General features: G+C 37.5%; 1 protein-coding gene across 4 annotated transcripts in view; it reads right to left on the bottom strand.

Annotated features, from left to right (window-relative positions):
• Nucleotides 1-10906: 10906 nt before the first annotated feature.
• The window catches only part of EIPR1 (EARP complex and GARP complex interacting protein 1), a 74172-nt gene continuing 60831 nt past the window's right edge, over nt 10907-24247 (bottom strand). For 2 of the 4 annotated variants that reach the window (XM_085574554.1, XM_021551202.4), the window contains 4 exons: nt 23908-24075; nt 22497-22664; nt 22386-22409; nt 10907-13109 (listed from right to left, as the gene is read on the bottom strand). In XM_085574554.1, the coding sequence (XP_085430680.1) occupies nt 12935-13109; nt 22386-22409; nt 22497-22664; nt 23908-24075 (535 nt within the window). In that variant the 3' untranslated portion in view covers nt 10907-12934. The remainder of the gene's footprint in view (nt 13110-22385; nt 22410-22496; nt 22665-23907; nt 24076-24247) is intronic. The other 2 variants (XM_085574555.1, XM_021551203.3) reach the window with 1 other exon arrangement.

Below are 24247 nucleotides of genomic sequence, written 5' to 3'. Positions count from 1 at the left end.
ATCTATATGAGAAGCAAATGTTATTTGCAGCAGTGGATTGGAGCAGGTTAAGAGGAAAACAAAAGCGAGAATTAAAAGAAACAGGGCAACTAATTCAAAATTACTGAATCTATACAAGTAGTCATCAGATGGGGCCATAAAGCTGGGTCAGTATGTATTTTTAAAAAAATCAATTTATTATCCTTTTAGAGTTGATCTGAACACTGTCAGACCTTTTGTATTTTATACTTGCTTGTCCAAGTCATTACTCTTTGAACACAGAAAGTATTCAATGCCCAAATGCTTCAATGCCCTGTTAATATAGTGTTAAAAGGAGTTTTATTATGGAACTAATAACAGCAATTCACATGGGATATTTAGTGGCATTTAACACTTGTAATCTTACAAAATGTCTAAAGTATGAAAAGCTGTTCTAATGAAAATGTCTTCATGTTTGGAGTTAAACAGCTCTGTGACTTTTCATGTCCAAATTTAAAATATCTTCTACACCCAAAATGATGCAGGTTTTAAACTAAAACGATTCTTTCCTGCAATGAAATAGTCTTGGCATCTTAAAATAAAATTTGGCAGCTTTAAACATCCCCAGTATCACCTACTATGCTTTAACATTGTATAATCAACAGCTGAGTTATCAAATAAATGGAGTCCAAGCACATCAAAACTTAAACTTCACCCACCTATAACTTCATTCCCTAGGCTGTGACTTTGCAAATTCTTTTTTGGGAGGTGAACTAAAGCAAATAGCTGGATTTGTAGTAAAGGGCACCTCTCTAGCATTACCATTTTTCACCAGAAACACCTACAGCTTCCCATTCCACCTATAAAGGAAACTGCCTACACTGCGGAGGAAGAACCAAGAAATATTGGCCTGCCCTGATGTTAAATCATTATGGCTATGACAGGCATTCCTACACATGATGCATGTGCAGCTGCAAATAAGGTCACTGTGTTTTCTCCTTGGCAGTTAACACTATGTGCTGAACATCTCTGCTTCCATTTTAAATTTACGCTAGCTTCACTCCCTTAAAAATTAGATGAAAAATTTGCAAAGTAATTAGATTTCTATGTCTAATTAGAGAAGACTTAATTCACTACTGGTATATTTCACCTTTCTGTCAGCTAGTTTAGCAATGACTTTCACATATTCAGAGTTTTCCATACTGCTGAGCTCCAAACTAATTTACAACCTTTGGATATTGTTATGGGCTTTGACAATAAATAACAGAATCCTCAGATTTTGCACTATGTTGTAAGGTGAGCCTTACAACAGCTAAATTTTCAGATAAAAATCAGAGCTGCTGGGCTCAACACAACCATGGTGTAGGCACAAACCAGCTCCACATTGTGTCTGCAGACAGTCCTGTATTTCTAACAGCACACAGGCTTCATCAACAGCTGGGTACAGGTAACATCCAAATCTAAACATTATAATTACTGTGAGAGCACACAACTGTAGCAGTGTATATACACATATATTTCTGTCACCAGTTAGAGCAGATCAGTGTGGCATTAATAAATATCAATGGCAATGAGCTTATTTAGACAGACAGAGGCCTTGTCTTGAAAAACTTCCCTTTTTGTCAATTACACAAATTCATTTTAGCAACGCAGTGCTGCTGTAGTTTCTAAAAGAATCTCATTAGTACTGGCTTAGCATTAGCTTGGTTACATTTGGAAAATCAGGATTCAATCCATTTGCTTATTGTAGGAGTATACTCTGGCAAAGACAGGATTCACTAAGAACTAAAGCTTAGTGAGAGTGTGCTGATAAAAAATATTTAAATAATCTCACTGCAAGACAGCATCTCATCATGGATGCTGGCCAAGTGCTTCCAATATTTTGTGAGTTAGTGCAGCCAGAGGCAAAAACAAACCCAACAGTCACCAAGAGGATTTGTGGGGCTTCCCCTGGTAGCTTCCTATCCAAGTACAATGCATGCTTTCTGAGATCTGATACCAAATGTGGCAGGGCTGCTGCTAAGAGGGTCACCATGGGATTATTTTAATGTTCACTGAAATGGAAGCAATTTATTACATACTGCAGTAGCATCGCTTTTGTTCAAATTATAAGAGGTTGCAAACAGCCTTTTAAATCTGCTCTGCCTTTCCCTCCGGTGCCAGCTTACCTTCCAGCTTCTTGGAAGGATGACGCTCTGCGAAGCAGGCTTTGGAGGTTATACTAACAACAGAGCATTCAGTAAGTACTCTGTTGACCTTCCAGAGCACGCAGGGCTAAAAACATCCATCTGCATGCCTAAATTCAGTTTCCCCAATGGCCTAAGAAAGGGATGCATCTGTGGAACAAGTTTCGCACTTACTTGAATATTATCATAAAACATTTACATTATTTAATTAGATTATGTAGATGCTTTACTCCAATTTGAAGCTTTGAAAATCATAATGTCATGCTCTAAATTATGCAAATATTGAAAATGCTTTTCACAGCAGCAGAAGCAAAGACACAAGTGAGACAGTCCTGCCACATGCTGTTCTGCTGTTCTCTACTCATGGAAGACCACACAGAATGCATTACTGTAATCTTGATTTTTTTCTATTATAATTTTCTGCACAGGACATAGTTATTTCATGCCCTCACTTTATGCTAAGCCCCAAATCCAAATTTGATTCAGAAAATGTTCTCCGGTTTATATCCACATCCTGACTAAGCAGCAGATTTTTCACAATATCCTTCCCCCTCCTCTGATACAACATACACTTCATGGCAAGGAGATCTCAGGAAGGAGATGCAGTGAGAGCTATTCATTGAACCATCTTCCTAAAGTGCTGAGCAGTGGAAAAGGGAAGTAGGTAAAACCTTTGCAAATATTTTTATCTTAAGTTAACTTAGTTCTGCTGTACTCTTGGAAATAGTACACTTAGAATAGTACTGCCAGAGTAGAGCACAAGTCTGTAAGAGATCCTGCAACTCATAGGACATTCTTTAGATAGAAGAGACCTTTATATGATGTACAGAAATAAATTACAACAGGTAGAGATGGTACCAAATTATTTGGAGACAAAAGGAACAATCATTAATGAATTGCAGGAATTAAACTGTACCCCAGAGCTGGGTAGCTGAATTTTAGCAGGACTTTGTTATTAAAAAAATTGTTTTGTTACTATTTTCCAATACAAATTGAATGCACCAGCTTCTTCGTCTTCAATAGAGCAGCTCAGTGTATCCGAAACACTGAAGTCTGATGTTGACAGATTTTGATTGCCAAAATGGACCCTAAAGCATGGGGTCTCTATGGTCACAAATCTTTCTATACCATCAGAATACCTCACCTCCAACTCCTACTAGTTCTCTGATATTTGGATACCCTCCTCCCCAAACTGATGATTATGTCCAGAATTAACAACAAAAAAAAAAAAGGTTAAGTTTATGAAAAATCCTAAAATGTTTAAAATAAGGCAATGGAACTTTGAGAATAACACATATGAGAGAGAAAGAGAGATTCCTTCCCGGGGAAGTATGGCTTCTCCTCAGCACACTGTTAAAGGACCTACCCTACTGCTCTTCAGCCATGGGCGAGCAGAGTAGTTGATGTGCAGGCCAGGTTATGTCATATGGCCATTGGTATATCCATGCCAACACAAACCATCTGGGGTACTGCCTATCTCTAGCAGCAGCTTGCATTCCTCGCTAACCACAGAATAAAGCTGTCCATTTGTATCTCACACAGATTTCCACTCTTAGGAAAGCTGCTCCTTCAACAATCTCTGTCACCTCTGGTGTGCTGCCTGGCTATGATTATGACTTCTGAGAAAGCTGATGTGTTGTTAGAAAAGGCAGTGCAAAAGTCTGGGGGGAAAAGCCACACAGTATAAACATAGAACTGCAGACAAAGGTAATCCTGTTTGTGGTGGGAAACATTAGCAGCTGAAGGGTTTAATGGGGAAAAGATATCAAAATGCAAAGGTCTAAAATCCTAACAGGACAAATGGAGCTGGAAGATGTCCACTCTACAACTCTGTTCCAAGCAACAGAGAGGACATCTTCCTAGCCAGGAAAATTCACTTCGGGTGTATTCCAAACATGAGACTCAGACGAGTGCTAGATCCAGCAGCCTGTTAAGATTTTTGCCTGAGACAGGCACATGCCACTGCCTTTTCCCACATACCTTACCCTGCTTGCAGCTCTCAGATTTTATCAATATCTTGTCCATGACAACAAGAAAATACTTGTCTGCAGCACACTTCACCTGTTCCCTTGCTCTGCTTGCTAGGCTTGCCCATTATCTGCTGACCTCAGCCAGTCATCACAATACTGCTCACCTTCTGGTTTTATAGCACCCTTTATATTCAATACTCTGCCTAGGACAATCTACCTAAAATGACATTTTTTTCATCTATGTGGGAAAGTTACAACAGGCAAATACTAAATTTGTAGGGACAAATTTAGTTTTAAAAGTTTAATAGAAAACTTTTCAGGGATGCACGAGTGCTCTCTTTGCTGTAAGGATAAAATTGATACCCATCACTACTTCATAAAAAGTGAAAACATTCCATAAAAAGGCAAGTCATTTTTTAAAAACAAGTGGTAAGAACAACACCCTCTCAACTGAATAGTAAAGTGGTTTTCAAAAACAAAGTAGTAGAACTCTCACTACCCTTCCCAGCAGAAATGATCCCACAATAAATAAATAAACCAGACCTGACTCAGCCTCTGTCATAGGCAATACCAGAAGAGCTCTAGGTACTTACTCTTTAGTTCTGACAGGTCTTAAGTCAGGTCACAAGGCTGTCATACAGGCCTGGCAGCAGAATTAAGGTGCTCTTATTCCAGGTCCAACAATCTCTTTCCTGTGATAAGACTCCTTGAAATGGAACTCCCTATCCGAAACTGCACCCTCCTGTGGTTATCAGACAAAATAAATTGAGCACAGCTGACTGAAATTATTCTGATTCAATTATTTCAAGTAACCATATTTATCAGCCTCCTAAACTCATAAATCATAGCAATCTCTGTTGGGAAATTCAAAATTGATGTGGCCCCGCCTGACTCAGAGAAGGCAGCAGGCATCTGACAGCCTTGAGGAGCAGCCTTGTGTGAGTTGATTGAAATTTCCAGCAGTATTAATCTTAATAACCTCAAATAGCTTCCTCCCCACAGCCTATGTTTTTCTGCGCAAGCAGCGAGGGAGGGAATATGGCAGCAATTACTCCATAGTTCTCTCCAGCTGACTCTATTTTCTGATGAATATGAACATGTCAGTCATGCATAGTCTTCATCCCTTCTCAGTTTTCAGCAATGACCAGTCCAAAACCTGCAGAATTTGTAGGACACAGAAACAGAAACCAGACTACCTCTCAATAAAGCAGCATGAAAGCTCAAAAACAAAAGCTTTTTCCTTTGCTTTACAAGAAGTACCTGTGAACTGCAACAGAAAAAAATGTAAAGCCTTTTTCTTAGTAATTCACAAAATAGATTGAAGATATTCAAATTGTATTAATGCTGAAAATAGATTATTAAAACACAGATCAGAAATATGTATCCATCTAGGAAACTGAGCTCAAGTAACCATCCCAAACAAGTGACAGGATGGTTAGAAATTGTTGAAGTTCACTGGTGTTCGCTTTGTGATGGATTAAACAGGTTCCATTATAATGAGGCTTTTATTTGTGCCTTCCCCAACAGACTTTCCAATATTAATACGCACCAGATTTCTTCCACTTCACCCAGACTAACTTCTAGGAGGAAAAAAAAAAAAAAAAAAAAAAGCAACATCAGAGCATCTATGGCTCCATCCACCTATCAACCTATCAGCTGTTATCGACAGACATGTATCCACTCAAGCCTCTTTCATACATGAAATGTGTTATGCAGTTACTGTCATGATGATAAAGAAAGATTCTTAACAAGATGCTTTCCTGTTTGTGCGTATCATTATCCTGAGTTGCATAATCCTTTGCTTGGAAGCAGCTTTAGATAGGTAACCTCTCAAAATATTATATGAATGTATTGAGACATGGCTGGAAGTCCTCGAGTGCTTTACCTCACAAACTGCATGCTGGAAAACAGATCATTCCTAATCACAACCTTTACAAAGTTAAATTCCAGGCATTCTCCCCACCCACTACTTTCCAGGCAGAGTCAAAACTTGCTCATTACTTGCCTTAGCAGAAACTCTTTCAAATGACAAAAAACTAACACTTGCAGGTTTTCTTTCCTTCAAGTATGTCTGAAGAAAAGTTAAACTTACCATTATATACTATATTCCACCCGTCCTCCTTGGAAAACAGAGTGGTGTAAGGGAAATCATATAAGCTGTTGGGTTAGAGTTCTGGCTCTTCTCTGTAACAAAATGCATAATCCCCACTTTGTTGCATGAATGTGATTTCCAAAGTTCTGATATTTGCCAGTATTTTGACTGGTATTTATAAGAAAAACCTCTCAGTTAAAAACAAATAAAACATTCATAATTTGGCTAAAATGTCCTCATTTTGAAACACATTTTCTTATCCAACTGTGCGCTGCTGTTCCACAAAGCTCAAATATCAATACCATTTCCGCTATTTGCCAGCCTTTCTTGTCTTCTCAGTCCTCTGCAAATGTTTAGAAGCTGGCAGTGGCTCAGTGAGTTTGTCTGCCAAGTCTGTTGCCACCCCAGGATCCAGCTCATCTAGACTTGCTGATCAGTGTGTGGTACCTTTGGGTTTTCCAAGGTTTTCCACATTCTCCTCAATTCATTCTGTTTAGGAGCTTTTGCACAGTCCCTCCTGCCAAAATCCTGAACTCAGCACAGCATCAGAATAAATGGACAATCTGTTGAGAATGTACATTGGAGGGTCTTCCCTGCTCAGCCCAGCTGCTTGGCAGCTGTGTTTTAGCTCCAGGGCAATGGCAACCATTTGCCAGGCATCTTCACACTGGGTGCTTGACTCCTGGATTTACTAAGATTCATTCATCTCCTTCTCCCCAAAGCTATCTTCTGTGCTGGAACACTAAGACTCCCTTATGAAGCTGGAGCAGCCATAGCACCAAAAGCATCAAGCAAGTTTTCTCAAGAGTAGCTCAGAATCCTTTTGCTGTAAAGTAAGTTAGTATGGAAGGAAGATTGGGCTTCAGATACTTTATTATATCACATCTAATATCTTGAGATGTTCTGACTATGACACACCCTTGAAGTCATAAACGGGGGGATAAAGACTGTTGTCATAAACAAATATTTCAGTAGATTTAACTAGTGTGACTCAAGAGTACAGCCCACCTGAAATTTTCTTCCTGCCTCTCACGTTACTGGTGGCTTGGGTTAATTACCCCATCTGATAACTTCACATCAAAAGGGAAAGAATAATGAACAGCTAAAAATCCTAAACCCCTAGAATGTACATGCTTGGACTAATAACTTATGGACTAATAACTAACCTACATGAACCATCTTCAATATCAGAACTAAAATGCTGCAATGTAAACAGCAATTCTCTAACACTTAAATCAGTTAACATAGGAAGATTAACATGGTAGAAATTTAAGGACTTTTAATATCATGGTCAAAACAAGCAGATAATATCATTGGGGTTTTTTAATCCTTACCCCTGTATCCTTTTCTTCACTTACTTCCAATTTCTTTCATCTTTCCTATTTCTTTTTTCCAAGTGATCCAAATTTCCCTGATCTTGTCCTTTTCAATTCACTTTTTATTCTGTATTTGTCGGTCTTCCTTTTTACTTTTTCTTCTCCTTTGTCTTTTACTCCAAGTCTGTTCATGTCATTTTCTTCTCACTTTGCAACATTCTCACTGACCAAAGTGGCAGGTGGAATGAGCAGAAGCAATGTGCAAATTGTTCAGGGATCTATCCATGGCTTCATATTTTGGAGCTCCCTTTATGGAAAGGCCAGGCTTTGTGAAAAACTGATTTGCAGTTTTCTATCAATCGCTTCACATGCTATTCCAGAAATCATAGGCTTTCTGCAGCTTCAAAACAGCATTCATATCTCAGGCATCACAAGCCAATTTTAAGCACTTTCTTCATACCCTCTAGAAAAAGAAGAAAATATCCTGGATGTTCTCTATGAAGCCAAAGGGAAGCTCTGTAGCACTACAAACTTGTATCCAAATGCTGATCTTAATGATGATTACCTACTTTTCACTGTCTTACCATGTCAGACTAGTCAGATTACACTGTTAAGTCCATCTTACATCAGCGGCAGAATTTCAGTCTCAAATACTGCCAGAGATATAAGGCTGAAAGATTTAGAAATTCCAAATGCAGAGGCCAATCCAGAATTAATGCTTTCTGTTCTCTGTTGGGAAATTCTATCTTCTGGAAGCTTAACTCTTACAAAGCACCTTTTTAAACTAATTTAAGTGCTGCACATAATCCAGATCATATGGCTTCTTCTTTCCACTCAACTTCAAAGTACAAAGTAAGGACTGTGGGCCTAGAGCAAACAGCCAGACTACCTAAGCCATCCAACGTTCTTCATTCATTCCAATGTTGACAAGCTATTCATTAACTTCATCGGCTCCAGGATAGATCAAGCTCATTTTAGCACTAACACCACAGGAAAAGTCCAGGTCATTACTGAGTACTGCAGTTTGGTGGTGGGTTGGGTTTTTGGTGTTTTTTTCTTAATATTAAGTTTGCACCATTTTGGTTCAAGTTAAACAGATTGTTATTTCAAGCTTCTCATTAAATGGCCAAGATTTGTATTGACTTTGATCAGTTTCACTTACATCATGCTCAAGACCTTTATAAAATATTATAAATTCATTTCTTCTTCAATAATTCACTTTCTGTGGAGTAAAAACACCACATATCAAGCCATTTTGTAACTTCATACCAGAGACATATAAATATAGAATTGTGAAAATAAAAAGATTTTCAGCACCAAACCTAGAAAGAAACAAATTTTTAGACAGCAAGACTGACATTTTTAAGCAATTTTTAAGGAATACTATAACTCACTTTTTCAAAATCAAGACCTACTAAAGTTTCTTACCTGGACACAATCTGCAAAGAAAGAAAAATAATTTAAGAGGAGTTTGAAAACAGAGCTATTTTGTGCTTACCAATGGTGCTAGATGACTGTATAAACAGAATTCTCTGAGACACTGAAAGCAACCCAGAGCTGTGAGATCAGTCAGATCATGATCTGAACTTTCAAAGCAGTGATGGACTCCTTGCACAGAAATCTGCTTGCCTTGGCCATTATTGCCAAGGAGTATTTTGCAACAATATTGTTTCCAAACACAGTACTAGGATTCTGTAAGAAATTCACCTGAGACGTGAGTTTTCTGAAATTCCCTATAACAAAACTTACAACAAAAGTATATATACAGAAAAAAAATATGCAAAGAAACACACAGGAACAATGTGCTGTCTTAGCTCTAGATACAAAACTTCAGAGACTATTATTTTTAATTTCCATTTTCTACCTTTTCTGGTAAATAGCACATGTCCAAGAAGTTAATTAAAGACTGGACAACCACATAGGGATTCTCTGCCAGTCCTCTTTGTAGTCTCCACCAACTGATGGTTCAAAAGGATTTTTCTAAGCCAGGGATGCTGACATTATATTTAGCAATCTTTATTGGCTTAATCTTTCAAGTACTGTTTCAATTACTTCCAAGTCATGTAAACTTTAACATTATTGAGATTTTTTTGTTTGTGCAGGTTTTTGGTTTTTTTTTTTTTTTTTTTCTCAGGGGAAAGGGTTAGCCATAGCTCACCTTCATGCCTGTGAAGGCCACTTTATTTTGTATGCTTTGAGCCACCATATGCAGATTACATTCAATAACCTCTAGTTCTGGTATCAGGAGAGACAGTGATCACTCCCTATTCATCCTCTCACTCTGCCACTTTTGATTTGACAGACTTTTATCATTCTGTCTCAACCATCTGCCTTTCAGTCTATTTAGCTATCCTCATACAGGTGTTGCATGCTATTCCTCATTTCTGTCACTCTAAAATATTTCCATTTTACTACATTGGGCTGAAGATGGAAAAAACCACAGCTACACACAGCATTACAAATGCACATACACCAGAGATTTATAAATATATATTATTTGGGGGGATTAACTATACTTTCTTTACTTGCTTGCTAGTAATTCCCAACATTTTAATTAAAATTTTGACCTCTATTAAGCTGATGTTTTTAAAGATCTATAAAACCCCCAAGATCTTACTTCCAAGTAATAGCCCTGCCGGTGGTCCACAGTACGTAAAATAACTGTTTTCTCCCATATTAGTTGCTTAACATTTCCTGCACTGAATTCTATCTACCATTTTATCATCCATGAGATACGGTCATTTTATAATTCTTTGGTAATCTTTACTTCTCTGAACAGTTTGCCTTATTTTTCTGTAGTCCTTTTTCTAAAAGGTTATTTATGAGTATACTGTGAAGCACATGCCTAAGCACAGATCCTTCTAGACCTTCCTGGTAATTTATTTTTTGACACAAAATGTGATGATTTATTCCTGCTTCCTGTTTCCTTTTAATCAGTTATTTAACCATTTTAGAACCCCTCCTTTCATCCTACTGCAGCTTGCTTACTCCAACAGCCTGGGATGAAACCTTGGCAAAAGCCTTCCCCTTTCAGAAGGTCATTTCCATATTGGTGCCAGTGATGTACACATAGCCCAGATCCTGCTTTACAGATAGCTTTACAATTTTTCATTAAAATTGGACCTGCTAGTCCCTTCCTTTCCCGTGTTCATCCACTCTCTTCTTCCCTATTGAGTGACACACACATTTAGCAAAACTAGAACAAAAGATTTCTTGATATTGTTTACAGAGCTTTCCAGTTCATATATTGTACAATATTAAAGGAAATATAGCCACATAAAAATTAGCCTGAAATCTAACCTGCATTTATTACATGTTAAAAATCAAGTAAAATCCCACACAATGTTAGGCAATTTCCCCATCACCTTCACACTGCCAACCATATACACTGCCAGACAAAGTTTTATTAGACCTTTATTGCTAATGTGAAGAAAGTTTTAAGTTCTGCTGAATACCAGAGGTATACTGCAGAGGTTTTTTCATTTTGTTTTCCAGAGGGATGGGTGGGGAGAGTGGCACACAGGCCGGACAGACACGATACCCAACAAGATTTTGTGTCTGATGAAAAGCTCAACATAAAAAGCAGCAGCCCAGCCAAGGATTTTGACATTCAGATAACTGAAGTTCTACTGATTTAGAAATGTAGCTCTTCTTACAATATACAGGTGAATAGTTCATGCCTAATTACAGATTGAAATTATTTTAAATAGCACAAGTTTAAAATATAGATGCAGAAAAACCAATAATCAGAATTTCCAATGAAACATTCATTCTGGAGCAGATCAGGTAATATCATTAACACAAATGCAAACAATAGTACAGAGGATTTAATTAGATTACTTCACTCCTATGAATTTTTCCAAATAAGCTCCTTAAGAAAGTCAGAAATGGAATTCAACTGTCATCTCTTCTGCACGTTTTGGCCTACAGCAGTCATGCTCTCCAAATGTGATCTCACTGAAAAAGCTGTGTGGACATAACAAACCGTATTTGGACACTTCGATCCAAGAATGGGTAAGGACAAACAGAGGTGAGCAGCACGCTGTCCCTCACCACTAACACCAAGAGTTGCCATAGCAACAGGAGGGATCACTGGAAGAGGCTGGTATTGATCTTTCCATCCCATGTTCATTGCCATTTCTTCAGAGTAGTCTTACACAATTATACCACAACCAACACTGTCACATATACCCAAGTTTTGAAGCTTATGGGAGATAATAGTGTTGAAAAGGCAGCAGGGAATAGTTAATTTAACAGTTAGCCTGGGTACACAAAGAGCAAGCAGTGAATCTTCATCTTAGTGCAAGCTTGGCCAGGGGAAGACAGGATGTCAATATGTACAGGAATGTTTCACCGTGCCTTCCACCTACATTTGAAATTTCCTGAGCATTCTCCTACAGTGCAGCATCTGCCTGTTCTCAGCATTTTTAATAACACAGTAACCAATGTCTAGGTCACCTATTGCAAAAAGTAGGATACAGCAAAGGATATTTTGTGCTTAGTTGCAAGCCTTTTACATCATGCCAGCATACTGCAGATTGGCATGGATCCAGAAGGGTAAGAATTAGCATGGATCCAGAAGGGTAAGAAAGTCTAAGTAGACAAATATTAAAGAGATTTTTCACATCAACAGTAGCATAGCTACAGAGTCTCTCACAGCACACCTTAACTGATAAATATGGGATAACACATTACGTGAATATATCAGAGATTTTGGTAAAGTCTAATATTGTTTCCAGTAAAAATACAAAGCTGAGAACTGCATTTAGTTCACAATTTGCAGGATGTTACTTTGTTGATACTACCATAAGGCTCAAATGAAAAATATATTTTGAGGGTTTCACTTTCACTAAAAACATTCCTTTTGAAGACATGCAAAAATAGGAGAAAATGTGTTTAAATTATTAGATGGTATTAAGAAAGCCTTTTAAGACCACTCCCAATTGTATTTGAAGCCAGAACAGTTAGCAGAGCATGGCCCTAGCTAAAAGCAGAAGGCTGCTTATACAAGAAATGTATAATATTACTCTTGAAAACAAGTAGATTATTTCTGCTACATGAACCCTACATTGTCCCAGTTTTGTATCAGCATAATAACATTTCTGTAATGCATTATATTTATATAAAGCTGAAGTAATAAAGCAATAGTATGGAATGTACCCATTATCACCAGAAACTTTAGAGTTCACAAAGTGATTAGCCTCTCAATCATCTAGGTAGCACAGCCTTCAGAAAACGTATCATAGTTTCTCATGGCAAATACAATAGACAAAATTACAAGTCTACATCAGTATAGATATCCCTAACAAAATTGTAACTTTTTTACTTAAAAAAACATATCCTGAAAAAACCTTTACCAATACCTACCAGTTGTGTACATCAAGTTAACAACTCCAGAACAACTCAAGCAAATTATAACAGTATATGATATTTAAGGGCTCTCGGAACCCTGTTAATAACCAGTCTCCCATCATAACTTAAAGATGCAAATAGCCACGGGTCTGCTGAGGACCATTCAACTGCATATACGCTATCTTCATGTTCTTCATAAGTAGCTATTACACTGTCCTGAAGGGGCTCTTTAATCCTAAAATTGAAAACAAACACCAAAAAAAATAGTAAGGATTTGTGAACACACTTGATTTCAAAGGCCATATTAAGTGTCACTAACATCTAGATACATAAAATCCCATTTAAAGTATAAGAATGCAGTAGTAGGTTCTAAGGGAATATTTTATACCTTTTGTTTGCATGTACTTATGTCTTATATGACGGTGAAGTCAAGTCAGTGCAAAAAACGCCATTTACAGGGACAAAGTAACTCTTACTCTAAATTTCAGTGCATTTCCTGTCACTCAGAACCTATCCTAAGCATCTCGCTCTCATTCTCTAAAGCAAGTCAAACTACTGGCATGATCTAAATGCACAGCTTTTTACAAACTTATTTTCTCTCATCATGTTACATCCCATCCTCTCCCCCTTCATTGTTAAATGAATTCTTAAAATAATACACAGTCTTAAAGATATGTAGATGGGTAAGAAGTTGCAGCCCCTAACATGAGTCTCTCCTGTCCTGTCATCCTGGACCCATTCTCTCCAGAATTATAGAAGGGGGATGAAGCCACCACTTTGAACTGATTTTTCTCTTCCATTGCAAGAGCTGTATCAGCACCAGATCCTCATCTACTATTGTATACTCCACTTCCCACTGCAACAGCCAAGCTTCTGGTCACCTACATCATAGCAGAGACACAGATTGCCTTCTGCATTGTAAATATTCAAGAGATTTAGGAAACTCTCTGAAGTCCAAACCACTCAAAAGTCATAGATTGTACTCTGCTGAGTACAGCTCTTCTTGTCTCCATTCCCAAGGCCAGTCTCTCCTCTTAAAGCACCACTACAGCACATTATTCTGTAGCTACAGGGTAGGGCAGTTTTCAGAGAATGACCTTAGAGCTCCCTTCAGCCACAGAGAGACTTGTCTCTGTCTGACAAGAATCAGTCAGCTCTTCAGAGACATCCCTCTGCCTCCTAGAAACAGCCTTGCAGTACAGCTGCAACCCTCCTCATGGAAAGTGAAGCCAAAGAGCCTTGTGAATGCCACTCAATCATTTAAACAGATGCTGCTACTAGAGAAACGAAGTGTTGTTATTGGCTGCCTTTGCCCTTTCCTGCTGCTCTCTGAAAGCATGCAGTATTGCAATCACAAAGCCTGGGTAGAAGCACAGTAGGATCTTTTGTAGGTTATCACTGCCCACCTAGCCAGCTGAGCCAGCTGCAAATCTAACACTGCAATTAAAATTCAATTGAGTTTAATGAAGAAACCAAAAGCAGACTCATACTGTAGAATAGCTTCAGATATGTATTTTCAAGCATTTCTACCATTTACTTGTGCTACGTTAAAGGTCAACTGACCAAAAAAAGGTCACAGCACAACCAACACCCTGGTTAATTGCAAAGAACAAGGTTGTTTTGCAGTTCGGAGTATGAACTTTGGTACAAACCATCTAACAGCAGAGCTAACGAACTCATAAAGACACTTCATCCCCTGCAATGTGTTTTGCTAACTTACTGCTAACTGACATGCCTGGTTAAGTGAAAGTTGGTCACGTCCCCAGACAGCAATGTGCTTCATGCAGTGCTCACCCACTTACCCACAACTCCATTATTCTGAAGGTTTCAGATGTCTCTCTGGATAAGCAGGGGAGTAATGCACAGTGCACACGGCTGTCAGGGGACAAAACCGACTTTCAGCTAACCAGGAATCTCAGTTAACCAAAGGCTGAATAAACAAGGAAAAATAAGCTTCCAGATTCTGTATGCTCACAGTTGTTGCAATGTTTCATTTAAATAACACAGCTCATCTAATTTAATTTACAGGAGTCATAAGGGGAATGAGTGTTCAGGAAACAAGCCTGTAGATGAATTTCTGTTTGGCATTTCCATTTATAACTACAGTTTTTAACTGGGTTTTATTATTGTCTATACACTAAATTTCCTCTTACAACATAACAAAGACATAAGGAGCCGACTTATTTGTGATGAGTTTTTTTCTCACAACAGGAATCTCCTAGAGGCAGACTACCTTATATGATGCTAAGAGATTTTCAAGAAAACACTCAGATTTCTTTGCATTTTGGTTATGTTTGCTTTTCTGGTAATCCAACAATACATTGAGGGCACTATTTTTGAATCTGTATCAATCTAGGGTACTTAGAATTTGTTCTGTTCCTGAGTCACACGATTTATGGCTATGAAATAAACTTTCTTCTACACTACTTTAATGTATGTATAATTCACATTGTTGGCAGAACACAGAGATACCTGTTTTTACTTAAAAGCTGCAGGCAATGGGTATATAGCATGCATGTGTGTACAAAACAGCTATGTATAGCACAAATAGCTATGCTTTATAGCTAGCTCAATGTACCACAGATGTAGGTGTTGGGCCTACTGATTCCATGATTGAGAGATGGTGCTGTGCAAGGCCAGCAGATGGATTCAATGAGCCTTGTGGGTCCTGTTCAATTCAGCTCATTCTGTGATTCTGTGACTGTATTTGATAGCATACTTGGTAATCCCTTGTTACGCCTGGCAAGCTTAGCAAGCTATTTTCTTCCTTGCCCGAGATCTTCTCGACCCTTAAAACGATGTTTTAGTTTCTTAATTTCCAGTCTATGTTGAAGGTTTTATTCTGATCAGACTAAAATACCTTTTCTTCTATATGTTCTTACACTGCAAGAAATTATAATATAAAATGTGCAGTCTCTACCTACATCATGCATAAATTTCAGACCTGTCCCACACAGAGCTGAAAATGGACTGTGTTTTCTCTGTAGTCTTACTCAAATAGCACGACCCCAAACAGCTTCTATGAAAGGAGAGAAGCTTTTATTTTACTAGATAACTTTGAGGTTAGTTGTGTTACTGATTCAAGAAAGAAGCCTGTTCAGCCTTGGATAATTGTTTTCATGTAGAAAGCTGTTATTTCCAATTACTTTTCATGGTAACAACCACTTAAGTTTGTAGTGCTTGCAATTCTGTTTTGTCACCACAGTGTTCAATAAAATATGGTTTTCAGTCAGCAAAAATCGTTAATTCCTTATCACAGTCAAAATTACATCCTCTTTAATCTAAAAATCACTATGAAATAGAAATAAATCAATAGAGCAGCAGCATGTACTGCAGTATCCAAAAATGAGTCCTGAAAAGCATAGCACTGGATTCTGGATTAAGCCCATGGATACAATTTCTTTTTGACTTCAAGTAAAAATTGTTTCTGGCGAGATTAGACAACATACTACTTGCCTTTTTACTCACTTTATAAAGCCTGAATTGAAGTATATTTATTCTTGAACACATTTTTAATAGATAATAATTGGCCATTCATACTATTTGAAATATCATAATTTTTCTATTCAAAAAAGAGTTTTCTGAACTGCTTCCTTAGAAAAACAGGAAAAGTATATTTTTATAGAACAGGGCTCATAGATGGCCTAACATGAAAAAAAAATTAAGGAAGGTATACTTACTGATGAGGGTTAAAGAAAGAAACACTACAGGAAAACCCGAAGCTTTCAAAGAAAACAGTCTTGGGAGCAAAAAGTGCTGCTGCACTACATTTTGACCAGCTTCTTTACACATTCAACAAAGCAGTCCTGAATCCTGGCATTCCCCAAAACAGAAACTACTTAATCTGTTTTAATTAAATAGGTCTCTTGGTTGACTCCATAGCATAATCCTATGACTTCTAGGTTTCTCCAAGACATTAATATCAAAAACAAAATAGCATCAAATTTAAGACTGCTGACAGCTGTGAAAATATCCTGAAAGTCTGCCTCAGCACATTTGGCAAATACTTTTCAAAATATCGACACTGACAAATCTCTCTCCTGAAGTCACAGATGCATATACAAAGGTGCTACGTTAGATTGCACAGTTCATATGTAATACTGTGAAACCACATGATTTATTATTCAAAATGTCTAAACCACATTTCTATTATGAAAAGTAGATACCACCAACTTCTTTATATAGAATTTTGACGAAAGTCTCTTTCTACAGAGAGGGCAGCCACCATTTTCTCTCCGGTTCTTTCCAAAAGCTGAACATGTTTCTACACATAACATTTCATTAAAAACTTCATGATCTCAAGTGAGATACTCCGTACAGGAAGAACTAATTCTTTACATCTCTCAGCATTAAATATAAAACATTGAGAAGTGCTTGTGCTAGATCTCCTGTTTGTATTTAAGGACAGTATGGCTAACATCTATGACAAAAAAGATGGAAACATAAGCCTTCAGGAAAAACACTAAAACTGTATTTTCTGATAGGAATTTCTGGTACAATCTTCAATGGATAACAAAGATTATCGTTATTTTAGAACATATCAAAAAATGTAACATAAGGGAGAAGGCAGCATTCTGACCTTAGTAATCAGTTCTGCCAGTGAAAACAGCAAACATCTTAAGCCTGTAAACCCCACAGAAAACTAAGGGAACTGGGAGCTTAAACAGCAAAATCAAAGTTTTAGGATGGCTCCCTTTCCAGGACTGATGTATAAACTGAAAATGTTATTGACCATATAAATACTTTCATTGTTATGGATGCAGAATAAGTTTTTTCTCTTCAAGAGCAAGTCCTCCATTACCAGTTGAGCCTTGTCATAAAGTTTCGGCTACAGAAGTCACGAAGAATAAAAACACAGCTGCAGATGTAGCATGTACCTTGCTGCCAATGCTCCAAATGACTCCAAATATTCTTCTCTCGCTGCATATCACCAGCATACCAGAGAGCTACACAGTTCATAATTTAAACCTATAAGCCAAACAAAACTATTGGAGTAACTGAAGAAAAGGAATCCTGACTGGAAAGTCACCATGGCCACATTAAACTGCAAGAACCTAGTAGCTTTCCTTTATTGTTAGAAAGAGCAATATAGAATTAAAATTACTATCAGAATAATTTAATACAGTAACATATAGATTCACTCACTAACATCAGGACTTCGGATGAGCAAAGACTAAAGGAAGGATAGAAGACACTAACTACCTCCCTTAGGAGGAAGACAGTTCCCAATGCTCTCTTAGTATCTTACAGAGAGCTGACAGACACCTTGAGGAGATTTAGAACTCAGGCAAGTTCAGTGTTGCAGGGAGAAAGTTCTTGCAACAACAGAGTGCAAAACCACTAAAGAAGGAGGTCAAGGAGAAGCCTGAAAAGCAATTGCATCCACAGATGTGGAATGATCCCATGTTTTAAAAGTTTTGTTCCAGCTTAGGCACTGAAAATCACTCCTCATGTTCTTATCCAGGCACATGAGCTTTCTTTTGGGGATGAAACCTAAGTGAATCCAAGTACTCACCCTATCTGTTCTGTTTTCATTTATTTTGTACACTTTTCTGAACTAGTACAGCACTTCACTCTCAGCTGTGTTTTTTTGGTTTTTTTTGTTTTTTCCCCCATATTTGAACTGTGCTTTAAATAATCCAGACTAGGGACTTGACCAGAATATAGCATAGCTGCCCTTTGGTCACACACCTATAGCTCTTCTCTGTAGACAACTCCAGCCTTCTCTTAGACTACACCTGTTTTCAACAGCAGCTTTGTCGCTTCCCATGCAGAGAGCACCGAAGCCTTTCTTAATTCAGCGCAAGAAAACAAACACAGTTGGCATGTCTCTCCTAGACAAATTTCACAAAAACCATGCAAGAACAGCTGGCATCTTTTAGAACAAATGAAAACACAGTTAGTGAGAGCAGATAAATTCAAGAATATGGCTAATAGCAAAGGAAAACCACATATGGAAGAATCAGAAGTCCTCAAAGATTATTCACAAGGCAGTATATGTCCCTGAAATGCAAATTGACAGGGACTAGTAACATATCCAAAGGAAGTACATCTCCTTTTCCTACTTCTATTATTTTTCCTCCTGACTACTAAGAGACACATGATACAGGCTATGAAGAGCTTTGACATGACACAGGGAAGCTGCCTGCTCTTACCTTTTATGACTGATGAGAGAAAAAACAGTAGCAGTTAAACAGTAGGGAAAAGACAGACATGACTTATCTGATCTAAACCAGCAGTTAAGAAGAACTAGTTGATTTCAACAAGAGACAGATCTTCATGCAACAGTCCTAGTTACATTACTTATTCAAGCATTTCTGGTCTCTAACATGGGAGCAGATAGGCCCAAGATGTCAACACAGACAAACACAGAAGGAAGAAGAAATGAAGAATGGAATCCAGCACCTTTTAGTTTGTCTGTCCATTATGCAATGAACTTCAATTCTTTTCTTTTGAAAAAATTTATCTCCAAATAATTATTTTCAGTTGGGAACCTTAAAAACCAGGCAACTACAGCAGTAAATCTGGCAAGAATTATTGAGTAGGTAGTTTCATGCATAGCTCTGCACAGCTGAACAAGGAAGGGTGAAACTGACATACTATATGGTTTTATCTCCAGCCAAGAAATACAGTAACAATTAGGAAATTTACTCTAAAAGATATTAAAAATTAACAAGTCTTAAAGATCTCAGGAAGAAGTTTAAAATGCAATGTTTTCAAAATATGTGGACTTTACTAAGTAGAAAAACAATAAACTTTTGAAAATAAAACTGACACATACTCATCATTTTTATATTTAATCCAAGGAGGATTTTCACGAGTGATTGTGTTCAGGACAAAGAAAATGCAGAAATAGTATTTTCCTTTCTTTCCACTTGATATTTTAACCTTCTGAGAGAGATATGCTACTCAGTCTGAAGGTGACTGGCTATTTGTACAACACTAGTTGTACAAATATATGCTCTTCCTGGTGAATTTCACAATACACCTGAAAAAGACATTCTCTTTATCAGAATTTGTGTGCTGTTTAATAACAAATCAGATGTCCTCCAAAACAGGATAAATAAACCTTGTGAGACTATAACACTTTCTTGAAAGTCTAGAACATACCCAGGCAAAAATACCCCCAAAAAACCAAAACAAAACAAAAAAACCCAAACAACCCCCTCCACCATTAAACCTTAGAGTGAAAACCTGTATCTTACAAGAGACAGTACCTATGGAATGGTGTAACAGACTCTTCACAGAGGTGTCTAGGAGGGTATCAGAATCAAAGTATTTGGCACTAGTGGTTGACTAACAAGAAGTATTCCCAACAGCTGCTATGCCCTACTTAATTTGTGCACTCAGAACTAAAAAGACATTCATTTGGCAACAGTTCAAGGCTGCAGCAGCTTGCAAACATCCTTCTGATTCAATTCATAACAAGGAGGAAGAAGAGGGAGCCTAAACAAGACTTTTGCAGTAACAAGCAAAGGTTACAGAAGCTAATGTGTTTTCCCAGGTTTTACAGAAAATAGATGAGCAGCTGAAAAGCACATATTTAAAAAGCAAATGCAGAATTGATACTCCTGTAGCCTCTGGGAACAGGCAAGGCTCTACATCATTACTATCCAAGTCATTCACGGTGTGGTTTACACCCATTCCATAGACACAGGGAAATATGCATTATATTTGTTGTATTGCATTGGATGACCTTGAATTTAAAAATTCCTATTCTAGAACAATGACTTGTGTTTTAATGAAGCAACCTACACAGTCTACAATCCACAGAAGTTCAGAATTCCAAATAATCTACTATACAATGGCTATCAGAATGCTACTTATTTGTGATATTTTTAATGCATTCCCACCATATTACAAAAAATGTGGTCTCTTTCTCATTTTGACTAATGCTATTTATCTTCCATCCAGAACAGAATAAATTGCAAGCTCCAGTCAAAGATAAGGAACCAAAAGATGTTCTTGCCCATGGCAGGGAGATGAAACTAGGTGATCTTTAAGACTCCTTCCAACACAAACCATTCTTTGATTCTATACTTAAAACACTGTAACTTAGTTACATTCCAGAAGGTAAGTATATACTGCTGATGTGAGCAAAATTTTTAGGTATTTGATACTCCTTGATTTTTCAGGCACTTACAATACACAGAGAAAATCTTCTAAAGGAAGCCTGTACATTTAAAATATACCATTTCTATATATGAAGTAACTTTCTTACTTAGTATTAAAAAAGAATAGTTTCCAGGTCCTTTAAATGAAGACAAAACACAAAAACTATTTGGAGCAAAACTGCATATGTATTAATAAAATTAAGGTTCAAGAGCAACTAGAGAAGTAACCTAAACTTTATTTAGAATTTTAGCTGGAATATCTAGGAAACACAGCTGAGCAACCAGGGGATCTTTTCTGTAATTTCCCTATCACATCTGACTATTCTTTATTTTAAAAGATCATTCAGGAGTTAATCTGCCTGTGTAATTGCAGACAGCTTTGTAGAACTCTCCAGAAGAGAGCAATGGAACTGGTGAAGGGTCTAGTGAGTAAGTCATGAGGAGGGGCTGAGGAAGATGGGGTTGTTTAGTCTGGAGAAGAGGATGCTCAGGGGTGACCTTACTGCCCTATACCAAGGTATGTTTAAGTTGGACATTTAGAGAAATTTCTTCGCAGAAAGGGTAATTAGAAATTGGAATGGTCTGCCCAGAGAGGTGGTGGAATCAGCGTTGCTGGGGGTGTTCAAGGAAAGACTGAGGGTGGCAGACATTGCCAGGGTCTAGTTGACACAGTAATGTTCAGTCACAGGTTGGACTCTGATCTCAGAGGTCTTTTCCAATCTAATTCATTCTGTAATTCTCTGATTCACTTTGCAGGAAGGAAGAGTTTGCTGAAGATCACCTGAAAACTAGTCAAAAAATTAGAAAGCCTTGGCCCAACCTCAATCTACAGAACTTCCTATATACACATATATCCACAGTTAATCTACTAAAACCCCATCCCTACACAATTCACAAGGAAAAGATTTGATTACATAGAAACCAAATGGATGGGTTTACAACATTTGCCAATAACATGCACTATTCTGTACCAAGAATGTTGAAACCAAGCTCCTGGTTTGCTTGATCTAGGTCTGATGAGTTACTGGGTTCCAGAGCAGTCAGAGATATTAAGAAAAAAATTGGGGGCAAAAAAGTGTTTATACTTCATTTCTTCTGTCCATGCAGAAGCTTATCATTAGACTGGTAACATTTCCCAAAGGCCCTAACACATACACAGCAAATACAAAAGCGTATTTTCACATTCTAATTTAACCTAGATTATTCTACATGCTTGACTTGAACCAGAGCTCCCTTAAAGTGAATCTTTTCACCAACCCAGAGGACTTTAGGACTGATCCCCAACATCAACATTCCCTTCCTACCAGTGAACGTGGAGTGACCATGCCAATCACATTTAAAGAGTATATTCCACCCAAGACTGAAGAAAGAACCAAGTGGGAATTCTAACTACTTACCTGAAAGGCCTGTACACAAAAATCCTAGTCAGCAAAAAAAAAAAGCATGTAAACCATTACAGTGAAACAACAAATTATAAGCATCTACATAAAACTCAGGAAACTTCATACTTGTCTTCTTGATGCTGGTCCTCTTGGTCACTGAGTTCATCATCATCTACCATATGGCCAAATGGTTCAGAAGAAATTGATACCATATTAGACAGGATAACTCTGCTATCACTGCTTCCTGTAAGGATCAGCTGATCATGAGAATGATTGTATCTGACATTCCAGACCCTAAAAAAGTTAAAGCAGATAGAATGGGAGACTATTCATGGTAGGTAGTGCATCACTGTTAAACAATTTCTTTTAAGAGCAGCACTAAAATTTCAATGTTTTAAATATGCATAGAAGTTATATGCCTCATTCCAAAGACTGTTTTTTTGCCATCTTCATTAGACTTCTAAGCTTCCATGTCACCTGTTTTCTATGAGGCATTATTCAACAAAGTAAAAAAAAAAAACAAAAAAAAACACAACAACAAATCACACCATTCAGTGGTATCATTCCTTGAGGATACATGCCAATTCATTGTTGAGTAAGCCAGAGAAGTACTTAAATCCTAAACACAAAAATTCCCCAAAACAAAATATGGATTAAAAATAGCCTTTTAAACAAAAATCTCACAACAGTGAGATTTTTTCAATCTTCTTACAGTGAAGTTGAAAATATATCCTAAAACAAATGTAGGACTTTATTTCTCTTCAATTTTTACATTTTACATATCAAGTTAATACCAAATGTCTTATGGTTCTTGATTTGTTGTTGTTCTTTGAATATTCCGAAGAAAAAAAGTATAAATAATGCTTCTGTTAATTCCCATCTTAATTTCCCTTAAAATAGCTTTAGGGACTGGATCTATTTTTCAGGAATTATTCCAACCCAAATTTTATAAAATATGAATAATTCATCTTTTCTTGAGCATTGAAATTTGCAGACATCAGGCAAGATTCTCTCTTTACTCCATCCACAGGCCAGTGCAGTAGATACAGGCTCTAAATCTTATTTCAGAGAATAAAATTATTCACTTGCATATTCTGACTTAAGGACTGAGAAGAACATAAAAAAAGTTGAGCTGCATTACTGAACATTTCAACCATGTGACAACAGAAGGAGAGATGGCAACTGTTTTATTACTGCACATCAGGTGCAGCACATCAGGCTCCATTTGGGAAGGCACACCTGTGTCCCAGCTGGACCCCACGGGCCAAGTTCTGTGCTGTGCTTCTCAAAGGTGTACCCCCCATCTCCCAACAATATTAACAGTTTCTTGCCAATTAGACTAATGTTATCTAAACTCTTAATTTACAATTACACTCAAAACATTGACATGCTGAAACTTTTTTTTTTCTGTGCAAGAAAATGATTATGCACAATAGTACAAACATAGTCTGCATTGCTCCTAAACGGCAAAATAATTAGCTGAATAAATGATATAAGCCATCCACCCACAAAACAGCATGCAGATTATTTGTTCTACCAGTGGGAATGCTCCTCTAGTGTCTTCACTGGTTCAGTAACATTTCTCGTGTCCCAGAATTTCACCTTGCAGTCATCTCCACAGCTAGCCAGGTAGTACTGTTTATTGGGATTAAAGTCCAGGTCTCGTACCAGCTGTCCGTGTGCATTTTCTATACAATATATCTGCCTGTAAAACATTAAAAAAATTGAATGGTCTATAAAAAGCTGACTGCACTCCACCTACAGAAATCCGTTCCCCTGGAAACTTGCATAATCCCCTTAGCACCCACAGACCTAGAGTTCCCATGTCTAGTGCAGAGCTTAGGGAATTCCCAGTTGTTAACAGTGACTTGTGTAGA

This window comes from Lonchura striata, chromosome 3 (assembly GCF_050655825.1).
Source record: "Lonchura striata isolate lonStrDom1 chromosome 3, ASM5065582v1, whole genome shotgun sequence".
Classification (NCBI taxonomy): domain Eukaryota; kingdom Metazoa; phylum Chordata; class Aves; order Passeriformes; family Estrildidae; genus Lonchura; species Lonchura striata.
This window is presented reverse-complemented; position numbering and strand designations above follow the sequence as displayed.